General features: G+C 45.4%; 1 protein-coding gene and 1 long non-coding RNA gene across 2 annotated transcripts in view; one reads left to right on the forward strand and one right to left on the reverse strand.

The window, feature by feature from the left end:
* Nucleotides 1–587: 587 nt before the first annotated feature.
* CHRDL2 (chordin like 2) overlaps nt 588–19,586 on the forward strand; it is a 51,225-nt gene continuing 32,226 nt past the window's right edge. The window contains exons 1-5 of the mRNA XM_081197424.1: nt 588–1,007; nt 11,702–11,814; nt 13,850–13,943; nt 17,375–17,520; nt 18,730–18,823. Of these exons, the coding sequence (XP_081053550.1) occupies nt 932–1,007; nt 11,702–11,814; nt 13,850–13,943; nt 17,375–17,520; nt 18,730–18,823 (523 nt within the window). The 5' untranslated portion in view covers nt 588–931. The remainder of the gene's footprint in view (nt 1,008–11,701; nt 11,815–13,849; nt 13,944–17,374; nt 17,521–18,729; nt 18,824–19,586) is intronic.
* Nucleotides 17,762–18,718, reverse strand: LOC308588874. Its single transcript, XR_014008955.1, has 2 exons — nt 18,459–18,718; nt 17,762–18,128 (listed from the first exon to the last, which is right to left on the reverse strand). It is a non-coding gene; the product is annotated as an uncharacterized lncRNA (long non-coding RNA).

Raw genomic sequence — 19,586 nt, forward strand, 5'->3', positions numbered from 1 at the left:
ACACGGGGGCGTGTTATGCATGGAAAAATACAGTAATTAAACTTAATAGTTTTTGTTGGATTTTGAATACATGCACCGTTAATTGTTACTACTTTTAATTTAGTTGTATTCTTATATTCCTTCGTGGGTCATCCAAACAGCGGTTCTGAATGATGCTTTTTTTTAGCACGCATTGGGAATGAGTTTATGGAAGCAGGTAGGGGGCAGTTCCCCCCTCCCCCAGCAAAAACACATTAGGAACCACTGCTCTAAGTTAAGGTGTTTCCAGACGCTTTGGCAATTGTCATCATAAGTATTATCATCAGAGCCCGCGACTGAGATGCTTCCCCAAAAGGTACAGATAGACCAGTTGGACTATTTCCTTCATCTCCCAGGTTTCTTCTCATGAGGGAGGAGAGGATGGAAACATCTGAATAGTTGTTGGCATTTAACGAGTGAAGAATCCAAAAAAAGAAAGATGAAAGAAAGAAAGAAAGAAAGAAAGAAAGAAAGAAAGAAAGAGAAGTCTCAGAAATGAAGGAGTTAAAGTTTTCTGGATTTCAGCCCCTCCTGCTGCTTTGCTTAAGAAAACTTGGGAAGGGGGGGGAGAGAAGAGAGAGGTTTTTAAAGGCTGATTTTTTAGAAATTGTGCTCCAGTGGTTCCTTGCTTTCCCTGAAGGAGGCATTATTGCTGAGTCCAGGGCACCTGGTTCTGCCGGCAAGGACCAGTGCAGTTCTCCCAGGTAGATGGCCAAGAAGACGTCTGCAGGCTGACGACTCTGGTCTTTGCTCCCTCCAGAAACTCTCCAAAGAGAGGCAGATAGATAGATAGATAGATAGATAGATAGATAGATAGATAGATAGATAGATAGATAGATAGATATCAGGATACATCTACATATTTTCTCTCCTTTCCCTCCCTCTCTCCTGGCGTTGCATCTTGGGCGGAAGAATGGTTGCAGAAGTCCAAGAGGTTATTTTTGGCCTGGGATGCTTGCTCCTTTATTTAACTCTGGAAACCGATGCCGGTAAGTAAACTGCGATGGAAAGGCTTAAACAAAAACGATAGAAAGGTTCAGGTGAACAGATGGGGAGGCGGAGGATCTGTTTGCTGAAGGAGGGTGTGTGGTGCAGTGGTTAGAGGGCCAGCCACGGACCTGGCAGAGACCAGGGTTTGAATCCCCACCTGGCTATGAAGTTCACTGGGTGACCTGAGGGGGGGGAGGTCCAGTCACAGTCCCTCTTCGCCTATTTTACCTCACAGGGTTGCTGTGAGGATTAAATAGGGAGTGGGAACCCTGTCAGCTGCCTTGGGGATGAATGCAATAAATAAATAAATAAAAATAATAATAAATAAACCTGGGCATTCAGTGTGCTGATTTTGACTGCGCAAATATTGTTAAGGTGTTTAGATTTGCGTCTGTTATGAGATTTGCATCTAGGGAAATACAGTCGGCAAGAAGTGGCTTGACCTGTTTCTATAATACTCCTACAGCACGATGATCGACTGGGGATGCCTCTGATGCGAGACCCGTTTGGATGTTCTTCCTGGGGCCCCTTTCCTTTTAGTTGGGGCTTAGAATCATAGAGTTGGAAGAGACCACAAGGGCCATTGAGTCCAACCCCCTGCCAAGCAGGAAACACCATCAGAGCACTCCTGACATATGGTTGTCAAGCCTCTGCTTAAAGACCTCCAAAGAAGGAGACTCCACCACACTCCTTGGCAGCAAATTCCACTGTCAAACAGCTCTTACTGTCAGGAAGTTCTTCCTAATGTTTAGGTGGAATCTTCTTTCTTGTAGTTTGGATCCATTGCTCCGTGTCCACTTCTCTGGAGCAGCAGAAAACAACCTTTCTCCCTCCTCTATGTGACATCCTTTTATATCTTTGAACATGGCTATCATATCACCCCTTAACCTCCTCTTGCGCTTGGCTTGCGCTAGGGAGATTCTCTGGGCGGATTGTGCCCTATTTGAGCCACGTGCATGAGACCTTTTTTGCTCACCTTCGCAACAGCGCCGTCAGGAGGGCACCAACCACCCTGAGTCAGATCTCAGGCAACCGGATTCAATCAAATTGCTCTTTCCCTCTCAATCTCAGCTCCTGATTTGTAGCAGAGGTGACACTGTTGGAACGATGAATGGTGGAATGTCTCTAGAGCAGGCATAGGCGAACTCCAGCCCTCCAGATGTTTGGGACTACAATTCCCATCATCCTTGACCAGTGGTCCTGTTAGCTAGGGATGATGGGAATTGTAGTCCCAAACATCTGGTGGGGTTGGAGTTTGCCTATGCCTGCTCTAGAGCATGGGTAGGCAAACTAAGGCTCCGGGGGCCAGATCCGGCCCAATCGTCTTCTAAATCTGGCCCGTGGACAGTCCAGGAATCAGCGTGTTTTTACATGAGTAGAATGTGTGCTTTTATTTAAAATGCATCTCTGGGTTATTTGTGGGACATAGGAATTCGTTCATATATTTTTTCCAAAATATAGTCTGGCCCCCCCACATGGTCTGAGGGACAGTGGACCGGTCCTCTGCTGAAAAAGTTTGCTGACCCTTGCTTTAGAGAAATTTGTGGAGGAGGAAAAGCCTATCGACGGCTGCTAGCCATCCCTTTCTCACCAAGGCAGAATAGTTTTGCTTTATTCTGCCTTGGTCAGACCCCGCCTGGAATACTGCGTCCAATTCCGGGTACCACAATTTAAGAAGGATGTTGACAAGCTGGAAGGTGGGCGGAGGTGGGCAACCAAAGGTCTGGAAAGTAAGCCTGATGAGGAACGGTCGAAGGAGCTGCGCATATTTAGCCTGGAAAAGAGGAGACTGAGAGGAGATATGAGCAAATGTACTAAGGGCTGTCACATGGAAGAGGGAGCATGCTTGTTTTCTCCTGCTCTGGCGGGTAGGACTCGAACCCATGGCTTCAAGTCACAAGAAAGGAGATTCTGACTAATTCAGGGGGGAAACTTTCTGACAGAAAGAGCTGTTCGGCAGTGAACAGACTCCCACAATTGGTGGTGGACTCTCCTTCCTTGGAGGTTTCTAAGCAGAGATCGGACGGCCATCGGTCATGGATGCTTTAGCTGAGATTCCTGCATTGCTGGGGGTTAGACTAGATGACCACTGGGTCCCTTCCATCTCTAAGATTCTACGATTCTTTCAACCATAATTCTGTGATTCAATGCAGACTTAAAGGAAGGATGTTGTGTTATTTTGCTATGTATGTCCCAATATGGGACGTGGGTGGCGCTGTGGGTTAAACCACAGAGCCTAGGACTTGCCCTTCAGAAGGTCAGTGGTTCGAATCCCTACTACGGCAGTGAACAGACTCCCACAATTGGTGGTGGACTCTCCTTCCTTGGAGGTTTCTAAGCAGAGATCGGACGGCCATCGGTCATGGATGCTTTAGCTGAGATTCCTGCATTGCTGGGGGTTAGACTAGATGACCACTGGGTCCCTTCCATCTCTAAGATTCTACGATTCTTTCAACCATAATTCTGTGATTCAATGCAGACTTAAAGGAAGGATGTTGTGTTATTTTGCTATGTATGTCCCAATATGGGACGTGGGTGGCGCTGTGGGTTAAACCACAGAGCCTAGGGCTTGCCGATCAGAAGGTCAGTGGTTCGAATCCCTACTACGGGGTGAGCTCCCGTTGTTCGGTCCCTGCTCCTGCCAACCTAGCAGTTCGAAAGCACGTCAAAGTGCAAGTAAATAAATAGGTACCACTCTGGCGGGAAGGTAAACGGCGTTTCTGTGCACTGCTCTGGTTCGCCAAAAGCAGCTTAGTCATGCTGGCCACATGACCCGGAAGCTGTACGCCGGCTCCCTCGGCCAATAAAGCGAGATGAGTGCCGCAACCCCAGAGTCAGTCACGACTGGACCTAATGGTCAGGGGTCCCTTTACCTTTACCTATGTTCCAATATGCCATAAATGGACTTGGAAGGATTCAATGGGCAGGATCTGAAAGGGGTTCCCACTGAGGACTTGCTGACATGACTGCCCTTTCTGCAGCCCTCTGGGATTTCCTTCTCTCTCTCCTGCCCTGGCAGTATGTGAACTGACTCACTTACAGGAGAAATCTGTTCTGCATCACCTCAACAGGGTGCAGATTTTTGTAGCTGAGATGCCCGTATTACCCTGCTAAGAGGGAAGATGCGTCATAAAAATGGTTGTTCAGTTGAGTCAGCTTGTTTGTTGTGGGGGGGGCAGCGGCAATGAAGATGAAAATTAAACTGACAAAAGAGAGATGATACGATAACCTTTATTATCATTGTCCCATACAGAACAAGAAAATTGACAAAATCTACATCAGGCATTCAAAAACCCACAAGCCTGCTATCCCAGCTATCCCCGCCTGGTTAGCCCCCTAAAAACTCTGATACCCCATAATTGAATATAATATACTCCCATAAAGACTACCTTACACTGCGTTTAAAACCAAAATCGCATTTGGATAGAAGCTGTATCTCAGGCGGCTAGTCCTAGTCTTTATAACCCTGGACCTTCTTCCAGAAGGCAAAAGCTGACAGAGATGAGGTTCTTCTCCTGGTTAGAGCGGATTGTGTGAGCTTGCCTTTCTTGCGTTTTCTTGCTTCATTTGTGGTGCAGGACTATGCGGCTTGGCTCACTTGCACGAGTCGCCAGGAGCATTGTAGCTCTGGGAAATCATAGAGCGCAAAAAGCTTCTTCTGGCTTCCATGCTGAGGCCCACAGTGATCTGGGCTGAGTGTGAGAGTATCTGTATTCTTGGTTGTTATTGTGGTGGTGTGGCTTCTACATTGCCACATGTGTTCCAGCTCTATGGTTTGATGATTCTTGCTCCCTTTAAGCCCTGTAGATCATAGAATCATAGAATCATAGAATCATAGAGTTGGAAGAGACCACAAGGGCCATCGAGTCCAACCCCCTGCCAAGCAGGAAACACCATCAGAGCACTCCTGACATATGGTTGTCAAGCCTCTGCTTAAAGACCTCCAAAGCAGGAGACTCCACCACACTCCTTGGCAGCAAATTCCACTGTCGAACAGCTCTTACTGTCAGGAAGTTCTTCCTAATGTTTAGGTGGAATCTTCTTTCTTGTAGTTTGGATCCATTGCTCTGTGTCCGCTTCTCTGGAGCAGCAGAAAACAACCTTTCTCCCTCCTCTATGTGACATCCTTTTATATATTTGAACATGGCTATCATATCACCCCTTAACCTCCTCTTCTCCAGGCTAAACATGCCCAGCTCCCTTAGCCGTTCCTCATAAGGCATCGTTTCCAGGCCTTTGACCATTTTGGTTGCCCTCCTCTGGACACGTTCCAGTCGGTTGTGGATTTTTTTTAAAAAAAATATTTTTTTTAATTTTCAATGCAAAATTACAACAAAAATTACAAACATAAAGTCCAAAACAAAGCAGTACAAACAAGAAAAGACAAAAAACCCCAAACACACACAAAAAGGAACAGACATCTACAAAGAAAACCATATCATCATACTAATCATTATGTACATATATACATATTGACTTCCTTCCTTTGTTCTGAGACCTCAAAATTTTTAATTTTTCTAAATTGTAGTGTCTGATGTAAATTGCCTCTATCTTTATGCTTTCTGACCATTTTTCACTTTCTTTAACCCTGCAAAGCTTCATTCGTCACATACTGATATACTTACTCCAGAACAATGGTTTTTTCATATATTCTTTAACACAATCCCATTCTTTTACTAATTTTTGGTCTGATTGTGGATTGTCGGTTGTGGATTATGGGAGTTGTAGTCCGACCATGTCTGGGGACCCAAGCTTGAAGAGCTCTGCTGGAGACCACGGCAGCCTTCAGGTGCTTAAATTCCCTTGCTTTCTGTCAAACCATCGGGTCCAACTCATAGTTGCATCTATAGAAATGGACGCATTTTCTTACTCAGGTGCACCTAAGAAAAGAACCTGGAATGAATATGGGTGCTTGGGAGGAGATAGGCTGCGCATTGTGCTTTGCTCCCTTTGACAGTGTGCTAAAGATTTCCTGATGATTTAAGTAATTACGGTAGAAGACCAATTAAATTCACTTGAGCAGGTTATACAGAAGATACAAGAGTTTGGACAAGTTGCAGGTTTCAAGCTTAACAAAAACAAGACGAAATTATTAGTTATAAATATACCAGAATATGATAGAGGTAAAATGCAACAAGAAATAGGTATAAATATTCATAATAAAGTGAAATATTTAGGGATTTGGTTAACATCAAGGAATATTAATATTCTACAGTTTGGTAAAGATTTCCATATTTGAGGAATCACCAAGGCTTTGCCACAAACTGGACTTGTGTAGCTCACTTGCGCAGAAGAAATTAAGATGATGGGGTCAAGTTGAAAAACAGAGTAGATTTGTCACAGCCTTGTGCTGTCAGATTATTCAGAAAATAGCAAAGTGCTTTGCACTGAATGAGACCATTGGTCCAGCTGGCTCAGTAGAGTCTCTACTGACCAGCAGTAGTTCTTCAAGTGGAGATCCCTCAAGCCCATCACCCCCAGCCAACAGCATAGGTTGTTCCCACATCTTGAACCCAGGACTCTCTACAGCCAATTTGGGTGCGCTACTGCCAACCTCTCAAGCTGAGGCTACAGTCTTGAGAGTGTGAGAACTGCTGAAAGGAAGGGAACAATTCAAGGAAATAAGCAAGGAAAGAAATGATATCCAGAATCACAAACCAGCATAGCTGTCAACTTTCCCCTTTTTAAAAGGGAAATTCCCTTATTCCGAATAGGATTCCTCGCAAGAAAAGGGAAAAGTTGACAGCTATGCAAACCAGCCGAGACATAGGTAAAGATAAAGGGACCACTGACCATTAGGTCCAGTCATGGCCGACTCTGGGATTGTGGCACTCATCTCGCTTTGTTGGCCGAGGGAGCCGGCGTACAGCTTCCAGGTCATGTGGCCAGCATGTCTAAGCCGCTTCTGATGAACCAGAACAGCACATGGAAACGCCGTTTACCTTCCCACCGGAGTGGTACCTATTTATCTACTTGCACTTTGATGTGCTTTCGAACTGCTAGGTGGGCAGGACCAGGGACCGAGCAACGGGAGCTCACCCCGTCGCGGGGATTTGAACCGCCGACCTTCCAATTGGCAAGTCCTAGGCTCTGTGGTTTAACCCACAGCGCCACCTGCGTCCCTAACTGAGACATGTTCTTCAAAAAAAGAAAGAAAAAAGAATGAGTCTCCCTCGTGCATTTTGGAGCAGGTGACTCAAACACACACACACCACATCGACAGGGGTATCGAAAACTGCTGTTTGGTTAAATCCATCACGCTTAAAAGTTTTTCTCATTTTATTGCTGGGCAGCGGCGGTGTTAAAAGCACAAGAGAAATGTCTTGCTCAGTGGGATCTGAGCCCAGGTCTCCTGGGTCCAAGATCCAACTCTCCTCCGCAGGAGCACTTTGATTTTTCTCCAATCATATCACAAGGTCACACATATATTAATCAGCCTAGAATAGCAACCAGCAACCAGCTTGTTGTTGTTTAGTCATTTAGTCGTGTCCAACTCTTCGTGACCCCCTGGACCAGAGCACGCCAGGCACTTCTGTCCTCTACTGCCTCCCGCAGTTTGATCAAACTCATGCTGGTAGCTTCAAGAACACCATCCAACCATCTCGTCCTCTGTCGTCCCATCCTCCTTGTGCCCTCCATCTTTCCCAACATCAGGGTCTTTTCCAGGGAGTCTTCTCTTCTCATGAGGTGGCCAAAGTCTTGGAGCCTCAGCTTCAGGATCTGTCCTTCCAGTGAGCACTCAGGGCTGATTTCCTTCAGAATGGAGAGGTTTGATCTTCTTGCAGTCCATGGGACTCTCAAGAGTCTCCTCCAGCACCAGAATTCAAAAGCATCCATTCTTCGGCGATCAGCCTTCTTGATGGTCCAGCTTTCACTTCCATACATCACTACTGGGAAAACTATGGCTTTAACTATACAGACCTTTGTTGGCAAGGTGATGTCTCTGCTTTTTAAGATGCTGTCTAGGTTTGCCATCGCCTTTCTCCCAAGGAGCAGGCGTCTTTTAATTTCGTGACTGCGGTCACCATCTGCAGCGATCATGGAGCCCAAGAAAGCAAAATCTCTCACTGCCTCCATTTCTTCCCCTTCTATTTGCCAGGAGGTGATGGGCCCAGTGGCCATGATCTTCGTTTTTTTGATGTTGAGCTTCAGACCATATTTTGCGCAACCAGCTAACAGCCCCTAAAACAACAACTTAACATGAATTTTACTATCTTACAAGACCATTGAACCATAAAATGAAAGCAATAAACAATGTACTGCAGTCATACAATCAATCAATCAATCAATCAATCAGTAGCTGAACTGGCTTCCACACAGTCACAAAAACAAAAAAAGCCATAAAAATAGAAACGCAAAATAAATAGCAAAAACAGACAGACCTCAGCGTAACACTCAAATTGGAAGTGTGGCACTCAAAATGGAGCATGTCTGACTTCCGAAAACAGTTCACAAACCAGAACACTTACTTCCGGGTTTGCAGTGTTTGGGTTCCAAATTGTTTGAGTACCAAGGCGTTTGAGAACCAAGGCACCACTGTACAGGGCTGCCTTCAGAAGTCTTCTAAAAGTTGTATGGTTACTTATCTCCTTGGCTTGGCGGGGGGGTCGCATAACTCCATAGCCATAATAATAATAATAATAATAATAATAATAATAATAATAATAATAATAATATATTATTTATACTCCACCCATCTGGCTGAGTTTCCCCAGCCACTCTGGGCAGCTCCCAATCGAGTGTTAAAAACAATACAGCATTAAACATTAAAAACTTCCCTAAGCAGGGCTGCCTTCATATGTCTTCTAAAAGTCACATAGTTGTTTATTTCCTTGACATCTGGTGGGAGGGCGTTCCACAGGTCGGGCACCACTACCGAGAAGGCCCTCTGCCTGGTTCCCTGTAACCTCACTTCTCGCAGCAAGGGAACCGCCAGAAGACCCTCAGATCTGGACCTCAGTGTCTGGGCTGAACAATGGGGGTGGAGATGCTCCTTCAGGTCTACTGGACCGAGGCTGTTTAGGGGTTTAAAGGTCAGCACCAACACTTTGAATTGTGCTCAGAAACATACTGGGAGCCAGTAGGTCTTTCAAGAACAGTGTTATATGGTCTCAGCAGCCGCCCCCAGTCACCAGTCTAGCTGCCGCAGTCTGAATTAATTGCAGTTTCCAGGTCACCTTCAAAGGTAGCCCCACATAGAGCACATTGCAGTAGTCCAAGCAGGAGATAACTACAACATGCGAAAATAGGGACGTCCTAAGGAAAAGCGGGACATTTCAGGACCAAATCAGAAACCGGGACAGCTCCTGTAAATCAGGGGCCATCTCTGGAAAATAGGGACACTCGGAGTGTCTGTATTCATGGGAGAGCTCCTCTGATTCTCAGCGTTTACGGCGCTCACAGAATGTAAATCAAGCGCGCACCTGACAAATGTTGGAGAGCAGGCCACACCCTGGGAGGAAACACTTGTTTTCTGGATGAGAAACACAACCACAATTTGTCTGTGCAACCGCAGATGGGTATCTCCGCCTTTGCTGATCTGCCTGTGCGGATACCAGAGAAGGAAGCTGAGCGTACAAAGCCGCTTTGTGGTGAATCAAACCATTGGCCCATGTTGTCTGCGTGGACTGTCAGAGCAGTTTTCCGCGACAGCTGATAGGAACATGATAGGAGTTTGTAAAATGATACATGGTGTTGAGAAAGTGACTCAAGAGACGTCCGTCCCCCATAATAACTCATGAAAGTCCACTAAATGAATGTTGGTTGTAGAGTGGTACCCCGCAAGACGAACGCCTCGGAAGACGAAAAACTCGCTAGACGAAGGAGTTTTTCGTTTTCTTAGCCGCTTCGCAAGACGCATTTCCCTATGGGCTTGCTTCGCAAAACGCGTCTTCCCCGCTGTCCCCGGACCTCTTTTGAAGCAAGGGGTGGCGGGGAGAAGATCGCTTCTCCCCGTTGCCAGCCCCGCAAGCTCCGGGGACAGAGGGGAAGGCGCAGCGCCTTCCCCTCTCTCCCCGGACCCCTTTTGAACCAAGGGGCGGCAACGGGGAGAAGCAATCTTCTCCCCTCCGCCCCTTGCTTCAAAAGAGGGGACAGAGCGGCGCTTCCCCTCTGTCCCCAGACGGTCTCCATAGGAACGCATTGATTGATTTTCAATGCATTCCTATGGGAAACGGTGCTTCGCAAGACGAAAAACTCGCAAGAAGAAAAAACTTGCGGAACGAATTAATTTCATCTTGCGAGGCACCACTGTACTTGCAAGTTTCCCACAGGTATGTGGTTGGCCACTGTGAAAACAGGATGCTGGACTTGATGGGGTTTGGCCTGATCCAGTGGGCTCTTCTTATGTTCTTACCCGGGGGTGCAAGGGGCGCCAAATTCTGGGGGTGGGGGTGCCAGGCGCCCGCTGCTGAAGCCGCCTAAGCTCTTATCTACCTGTTATATTTTTTATATATATACCGTATTTTTCGCTCTATAAGATGTACTTTTTCCCTCCTAAAAAGTAAGGGGAAATGTGTGTGCGTCTTATGGAGCGAATGCAGGCTGCGCAGCTATCGCTGAAGCCATAACAGTGAGAGGGATTGCTGCGCAGCGCTTCCTCTTGCAGTTCTAGCTTCTGGCTTAGCCGGGCGAAGCCTCTTCACGGCACAGGCTTTTCCGGGAGGTGGGGGAAGGGACAGAGGGCAGCTGAAATGTGAGTTGCTTGCTCCCCCATACTCAGTGAGGGACATGTTGTTTTAGGGCAGGGGTAGGCAACCTAAGGCCTGGGGGCCGGATCCGGCCCAATCGCCTTCTCAATCCGACCCATGGACGGTCTGGGAATCAGCGTGTTTTTACATGAGTAGAATGTGTCCTTTTATTTAAAATGCATCTCTGGGTTATTTGTGGGGCCTGCCTAGTGTTTTTGATTTGAGTTTCTACTGAAATGAGGCTGCATTTTAATGTTGTACTTAATCTTGCTTTTAAGTTGTATTTTAATCAATTGTTTTAACTGGTGTGAGCCGCCGAGCCTGGTCTTGGCTGGGGAGGGCGGGGTATAACTAAAATTATTATTATTATTATTATTATTATTATTATTATTATTATTATTAAACATGAGTAGAATGTGTGCTTTTATTTAAAATGCATCTCTGGGTTATTTGTGGGGCATAGGAATTCATTTTTTCTCTCAAAATATAGTCCGGCACCCCCACATGGTCTGCGGGACAGTGGACCGGCCATGGCTGAAAAAGGTTGCTGACCCGTGTTTTAGGGTCATTCTACCTCCTGATTAGGGACGCCGGTGGCGCTGTGGGTCAAACCACAGAGCCTAGGACTTGCCGATCAGAAGGTCGGTGGTTCGAATCCCCGCGACGGGGTGAGCTCCCGCTGCTTGGTCCCTGCTCCTGCCAACCTAGCAGTTCGAAAGCAAGTCAAAGTGCAAGTAGATAAATAGGTACCGCTCCGGCGGGAAGGTAAACGGCGTTTCCATGCGCTGCTCTGGTTCGCCAGAAGCGGCTTAGTCATTCTGGCCACATGACCCGGAAGCTGTACGCCGGCTCCCTCGGCCCGTAAAGCGAGATGAGCGCCACAACCCCAGAGTCGTCCGCGACTGGACCTAATGGTCAGGGGTCCCTTTAACCTTTACCTTTACCTCCTGATTGCTTTTCCTCTCCCCACTTTGAACACGACACCCTCATGTTTTGATTTCCAGATCCGGATGTCTCCTGCGTATTTAACAGCAAGAAGTACAAGGCAGGAGAGAGCTGGCACCCTTACCTGGAGCCGCAAGGAGTGATGTACTGCATCAGGTGCACCTGCTCTGAGGTACCTCGCGAAATCCTTAAATGACTTGGCAGCAGGCTCTCCAGATGATATATTTTGAGCGATGATGACCTGAGCAGCCATCGCCATCAATAATACGTATATGCTGCTTAATGTGCAAAATCCCTAAGCGGTTTGCATAAAGCACAGTAAAATAATTTTTAAAAATGAAAATGTATAGGCGATACAACATTTTAAACCAAAAAAATACAGGGAAATGTATTTTTAAGCAACAGCAGTTGTTTGAAGAAAGCAGGGAGGGAGCGATGCAGTAGGGAGGGGGCAAAGACTCGAGGATATTTTGTGTTTGATGTGAGACCAGTGCTAGATTTGGGTTTGATGAGGCCCTAAGCTACTGAAGGTAATGGGGCCCTTTCTGTGTCCAGCTGTCCTTTGTCAACAACAAATTGTCACTGCTTTTTGTGTTGAATACATGCTACATGGTAATTTATGGACCTAATAGGTATGTAAAGCCATTTGCACATATTGCTGCAACCTGTCCATGCACATAACAAAATATGCATTTTATCAAAGTAGTTGTTGAACTGAAACCAGTGATATTTTAGGGAGCAGGCTAGCAGGCGGGGCGCATGACTTACATCATAGGAGCCTACACAACACAAAACACTGTTGCTGTATGTAGGTTTTATTTTATGTGTTTTTTATCTTATATTTTAAGGATGCGGGTGGCGCTGTGAGTTAAACCACAGAGCCTAGGACTTGCTGATCAGAAGGTTGGCGGTTCAAATCCCTGCGACGGGGTGAGCTCCCGCTGCTTGGTCCCTGCTCCTGCCAACCTAGCAGTTCGAAAACACGTCAAAGTGCAAGTAGATAAATAGGTACCGCTCCAGCGGGAAGGTAAACGGCGTTTCCATGCGCTGCTCTGGTTCGCCAGAAGTGGCTTAGTCATGCTGGCCACATGACCCGGAAGATGTACGCCGGCTCCCTCAGTCAATAAAGCGAGATGAGCGCCGCAACCCCAGAGTCGTCCGCGACTGGACCTAATGGTCAGGGGTCCCTTTACCTTTACCTTATATATTTGAAATCTGCATCCAGTTTTTCCCCCTTTAAATTTTCTGTGGGCCCCTAAGAGAGTGGGGCCCTAAGCTATAGCTTGTTTAGCTTATACGTAAATCTGGCACTGTGTGAGATGATGGGGTAAGGATTGGCAGACGTCCTCTCTGTGTCATCTGCCTTGTGGCTGCAGTCAGTGATTTCAGCTCGGCTGAGGCGACCGTTGCCCAGCAGTGATTTTAGCTTGTGAAAGCTAGCCAAGGCTGCATACCTAGCCTAGCATCCCATCCTCATCACCAGTGAAGTCTAGGTGGGTTCCCACGAGGCAAGACACAGCGATAACAGCAAGAACCTTCACTGAACTACATAACTGGGAAACGGGGGCGAAGCAACTGCTTATATACATTCCTGAAAGCCTGGGCCACTCCCATTCCCAACGTGATTGGCTGTCTAATCTTCCAAGCTGCGAATCACGACTCAAGAGTTCAAGGGCCAATGGCAGAGGCCCAAATCCTGAAATGTTCTGTGATTGGACATCATGTATCAAATCAGAACACAGGAGCTCATCAGAATTCTCAGTCTAGACTCAAGCTCAGGCAAACTCAGACCACTGAATACATAACAGGTTTGGCTGTCTATCGATCTATTAATTGATTCTAAGTTTTAATTTACCGTATATATTTTTTAACTGCTGCTATATCTGTATCGCCCCCTGTTATACCTAATTGCAAATTCAAATGTATCCCTATCGTGTTTTTTGACTTCATTGATATTGGATGTGGGCTGGAACTGGTCTGTGACCAAAATAATAAAATTCAATTCAATTGATTGATTGATCTGGATACACACTGACCAGTTAAACAAAGGAAATGAAAAGGCATGGAGCTGTTTAAAGACTTTCACTGCACTAAGAATTGTCTTCTTGAAAAAGGCTGAGGCTTCCAGGTCAGAGAGCAGAACTGGTGGGGATTTGAATTATTGAGCCAATAATTCAACCTCGTTGATTATTCCCTTTTCCGGGCAGGATACCAATGTCAGCTGCTCCCAGATCCAGTGCCCGCCTCTTCAGTGTCCGAATCCCATCAGCGACCCACACCAATGCTGTCCCAAGTGCCCAGGTAAGTGGATTTGAATGCCGCTTCCCTGACAGCACACAAACAGTTTATACATATCTATATCCTGCTATTTATAGCAGTGCCCCCCTTCCCCAGAAATGTACGTGTGAATGCACTGGTGAGAAATATCCTCATATGGGGGGTGGGGGTGGGGAGGCAAAATTGCTGGAAAAGAAGTGTCTCTGGTAGGAGAAATTTCCAGTAAAAGGCTGGTGACTTTTCATGACTTTTCAAAATGAAAACTGATGCGGAAATGTGGATATCATCAAATCGTAGGGTTGGAATAAGCTCAGCCCCCGAAAGCAGGCATTTTTACCAAGCAAGATAATGTGACTTCAGTTGCAATCTCTTCTGCTCAAAGATAGGGATATGGGATTAAAACTGTGTCTTGTGAGCGCTTTGCCAATGTTATTTTTCAGATAAAGTAAAGGTAAAGGGACCCCTGACCATTAGGTCCAGTCGTGGCTGACTCTGGGGTTGCGGCGCTCATCTCGCTTTATTGGCCGAGGGAGCCGGCGTACAGCTTCCGGGTCATGTGGCCAGCATGACTAAGCCGCTTCTGGCGAACCAGAACAGCGCACGGAAATGCCATTTACCTTCCCGCCGGAGTGGTACCTATTTATTTACTTGCAGTTTGACGTGCTTTCAAACTGCTAGGTTGGCAGGAGCAGGGACCGAACAACGGGAGCTCACCCCGTAGTAGGGATTCGAACCACTGACCTTCTGATCGGCAAGCCCTAGGCTCTGTGGTTTAACCCACAGCGCCACCTGTGTCCCCATTAATTGTAGCATTTGGTGAAAGCTGAGAGAGAAGCCCAGCCTTCTGAATTTTGGGGGTGGATTTCTGGACAACTTCCAAAACTGCATCTGGATTCTACCACTAAACTATAGGCTTCACCCTGGCACAACCTTGCTAGGCTTTGCTACCAACATTTCTTTTTCAATTTCCTTTTTTAAATTTGCTGGGAAGTCTTCTATCATCACCACCTGGGTTAGAGGGGAATATGCTGATATCAAGTTTCCTTTATATTTCACCCACATCTCAGTGATATTTCTTAATAAGGGATTTTCAATATTCCGCCACCATTGCCTGCTTGGTTTGATAAAAAAAAATATTCGCTAACTTCTCCCTCATTTCCTGTGTACAGTGGACCCTCGGGTTATGTACCACTCCGGATATGTAATCTTCGGGTTGCAAAAGCGGCAAACCTGGAAGTGGGCTTTGCCACTCGCACATGCTCAGAAGCGCTCTATTGCGCCGTGCGCATGCACAGAAGCAGTGTCTCTGGTTACTGATTTTTCGTGGTGCGCACAGACCCCCAAAACGAATTAAATTCAGCGGCCAGAATATTGATCGCAAAGAATTGGAAGGGGGAGAAAATACCATTATTAGAATGGCAAAGCAAACTCTGTGGGTTTGTGGAAATGGCAAAATTGACCGCAATCATTAGAGGCCATTCAAATCAGAGAATAATTAGGAGTGGGATGGAGTGGAAGAAAACATGAAAAAATATGGTTCCGGAACTGGAATATTAATAGATCATGTGTAAAATGTGGAGGGGTAAGCAAGGAAATAATAAAAGAATCAACTGAATGATTATTAAACTATGACAACACAACAAGATGGAAGAAGTTAAAAAAAATATTGAGATCACATCACACATGGGTGAAGGGGAGTGGGGGGTATAGGGGAATTTATAAAAATTTCTAATATAATATTTCTAATTGCATTGCATTTATATATAGCAAAGGGAAGTCTATAGCAATTAGGTATATTTTAATCTAGTCAACTACTGTATGTAATAGGCTTATGTTACAAAACGAATATGGATTTTGAATCTGAGGTTTGTAATTCTTTTTCGGTTTTGGAATAAAGTTTAAAAAGAAAATAAAAGAGAGAAAGAAATGAATTAAATTCATAATCAGAAGGTCCACTGTACCACTCTCTAACCATTCTATCTCTCCTTGCTCTGTTATCCCATCTATGATATATCTTAACCAATTTGCTATATAATATAAATTTATGCTGGGGAGACAGAGTCTTCCTGTTTTCTGGGGCTTATGCCATCTTCTTTTTGTTAATTCTAGGTTTCTTATCCCCATTACAAAATGTATTGATCATACCAACATTTCTACAATCCCTTTCCAGCCTAGGGGCTTCTCTGTGTTGTGGGTAGTGTGGCTGTGTGTCCCTCTTTAGAGTAGACAGTCCTCTATTGCAGCAGCACCCAAACTTTTCTGGGCTGCTGCCCCCTTGGTCTCACAAACGCCTCTGCAGTGCCCCCTATCCTATAAAAAGCAATATTCGGAACAACGGTTCGCATGTCCCACTAAGGGAGATAACAACCCAATAAAATCCAAAACAGCGGCAATTGATTGCACACTTATTCAAAATCCAATTAAAACCATTTAGTTTAATTAACGAGATGGAAGAACTTGATTCAGCGATGCCAGCTTTTCGAAATCCAATAGTCATTGACACCTCCAGCACTCCCTTGTTTTCCTCTTGGCTCTTAGCACCCGCAAGGTGACTCCCCCACAGGGGGTGGTACCACCACCCACTGTGGAAACCACAGATCTATTGGGGGGCCTGTCCGGTCCAAGCCCAGTTTAAAGATGAAGGACTCTAAGAAGGGAGAGCAGGTCTCTCTCTCTCTCTTTCTCTCTCTCTCTCTCTCTCTCTCTCTCTCTCTCTCTCTCTCTGTGTGTGTGTACTGAGTTGAATAGGATCCAAAAGCAGCAGTCTGATTGGTCCCAAAACAATAGGATCCAGAATGCAGCAGTCTGATTGGTCCACAGGAGCCACCCAATCCAGCTCCAGGTGGAAGGGAATCCGCAGCCTGATTGGCCTACAGGAGAATCCCGGAATTAGCCAATCACATGGGGCCCATTGTGTAAATAATGTATATAAAGCAGACATTCTGGGGGAACTTCCATTCTCCTCACCACTATGAGCTGAATAAAGAGCATGAAATCCACTCTCAACTCTGAGTATATTTCAGTGTGTAAAGCCATCTTGGTTTGTGTTAGCAGCACCAAAGTGTCCTCTCCGGGGAGCAAGCCTGGAGGTCTTGGGCTGCCTAGACAACAAGACTCCTCTCTCAACCTCGCTGCATGTTAAATTGCCGTTTTAGGGGTTGTTTTTAAAAGTCTGGAACGGATTAATCCGTTTTGCATTACTTTCCATGGGAAAGTGCGCCTTAGTTTTGGAACGCTTTGGTTTTGGAACGGACTTCTGGAACGGATTAAGTTTGAGAACCAAGGTACCACTGTACATAAAATTGCCGGAGGGTTATTACTTCTCATTGGGGCTTGCTTGCCTGCCAGAGATCATTACATGTGGTTTGCCACAGTTGGCCACTCCTGGAAAAATCGTCGCAGGGGGATGTAGGGAGAGAAAATGTTCTCGATCATGTCTTCTTCTTCCTCTGCAGAGCTGCTCACACCGCCTGGGGTCCAGACACCAGCCAATTCCTCCTGCCGCTACAACGGAACAGCCTACCGGCATGGCGACATCTTCACCCACAACGAGCTCTTCCCTTCCAGGCAGACAAATCAGTGCACCCAGTGCAGTTGCTCGGTAAGTCGCTCCGGAGGGCCGTTCTGGTCGCCTTGCCCCAAAACGGACGTTGAGGAGTTGGGAAAGGTTCGGAAGAAGGAAATCCAAATGATCAAATCTCATGGAACAGAACAGAAGCGAGGGGCAACCCAAGCATGTATCAAAATTGAGGAGCTGCAGTATATGACAATAGGCCTGGGGAAAATGAAAGAATTTGCTTAGCACACACTAACATCAGGGTAGGGGGCCTGGTAGGGATACGATACGATACGATAATCTTTATTGTCATTGTCCCATACAGAACAATGAAATTGAAAAAATCTACATCAGACATTCAAAACCAACAAGCCTGCTATCCCAGATATCCCAACCTGGTTAGCCCCCTAAAAACTCCGATACCCCATTTTTAAATACAATATACTCCCATAGAGACTACCTTACACTGCGTTTAAAACCAAAATCGCACTTGGCTAGAAACTGTTTCTCAGGCGGCTAGTCCTAGTCTTTATAACCCTGTACCTTCTTCTTCCAGAAGGCAGAAGCTGAAAGGGATCATTTCTGGAGTGTGCACTATCCTGCGCTATCTCTGCAGCTTTCTTATGGCACCCGGAAGCATAGATTTGATCCACCTTACAGTGGTGCCCCGCAAGACGAATGCCTCGCAAGACAGAAAACTCGCTAGACCAAAGAGTTTTCCGTTTTGGAGGTGCTTCGCAAAACGAATCTCCTATGGGCTTGCTTCGCAAGACGAAAATGTCTTGCGAGTTCCTGCTGGTTTTTTCCCCCCTTCCCCCCTTTTTCTAAGCCGCTAAGCCGCTTATCAGCTGATCCGATCAGCAGATAAGCCGCTAAAAGCCGCTAATAGCGCTAATCCTTCAATGGGCTTGCTTCGCAAGACGAAAAAACCGCTAGACGAAGAGAATCACAGAACGGATTCTTTTTGTCTTGCGAGGCACCACTGTACTTGGAAACCCAGCTAGATGCGCGTGGTAGAAATAATAAATTATTATGATATGTTTATTATTGGAAAGGCAGGAGTGTACAGGCAGGAGCCTTTTCAATCATATGCTGGGCACCAGGCTCTGGGGAAACGGACGGTTAGACTACTGCAATGTGAAGTAGCTGGGCCTCCCCTTGAAGACGGTTTGGAAATGCTAGCTAGCTCAAAGCACATCTGGTGGGGATGTGCTGCTATTGACGAAGTATCTGGATTTCTTGTGTTTTTCTCAGGAAGGCCACATTTACTGCGGCCTGGTGACCTGCCCAGAGGTGTTGTGTGCTTCTCCCGAAACCATGCCAGGCTCCTGCTGCCAAGTCTGCAGAGGTAATATAAGAACCATGATCCTCGCCACATCCCTCGCTCCTACACCATGGACCTTTGGAGGGGTGGGAAAAACAGCCAGAGATCTTTTATTATTATTATTATTATTATTATTATTAAATTTTATTGAATACAAAAAAGAATATCAAATAAAAAAAGAAATACAAAACAAATTTCATACATATGCACATAAACATGATTATTTATACATCTATAAAGCAATATTCAGAAAGAAAGAGAAGGAAAAAAGACTAGACAAAGAAAGAAAAAAGGAATAAAGGAATAAAAGAAAAAAGGATTTAAAAAAGAAATTTAGAAAATAGAAAAGTGTTCGCTATAAACAACAGTTCCAGATCTATGCTTGCATACTACTATATATTTCCATCTTGCAAGATATCAACCTTAATTAAAATGTCGGTTTTTTTAATAAAATATTTATTGAAATTTTTTGAAATATAACAGTAAAAATGAAAAAGAAAAAAGAAAAATACAAAATAAAAACAGTTAAAAACATACATTTTTTCTTTTACTTATTTTCTTTTAGCTTATTTCCCGGACCTCCTCATACCTCCCTTTTTTGTATTCCACTTCAATTTATTGGTTCAGCAAATCCTTACCATTAGATTTTAACCCATTTATAACCCTTTTTTCATATTCTCTTAAATCATTACAGCTGGAAACCCCTTAGTTGCTATCCAACATCATTCTATCATTCATTAATTTTACAATATTTCTGTAGATAGTCTTTAAATTTCTTCCAGTCTTC

Source organism: Podarcis bocagei (genome assembly GCF_964188305.1).
Source record: "Podarcis bocagei genome assembly, chromosome: 6".
NCBI classification, from domain to species: Eukaryota; Metazoa; Chordata; class Lepidosauria; order Squamata; family Lacertidae; genus Podarcis; species Podarcis bocagei.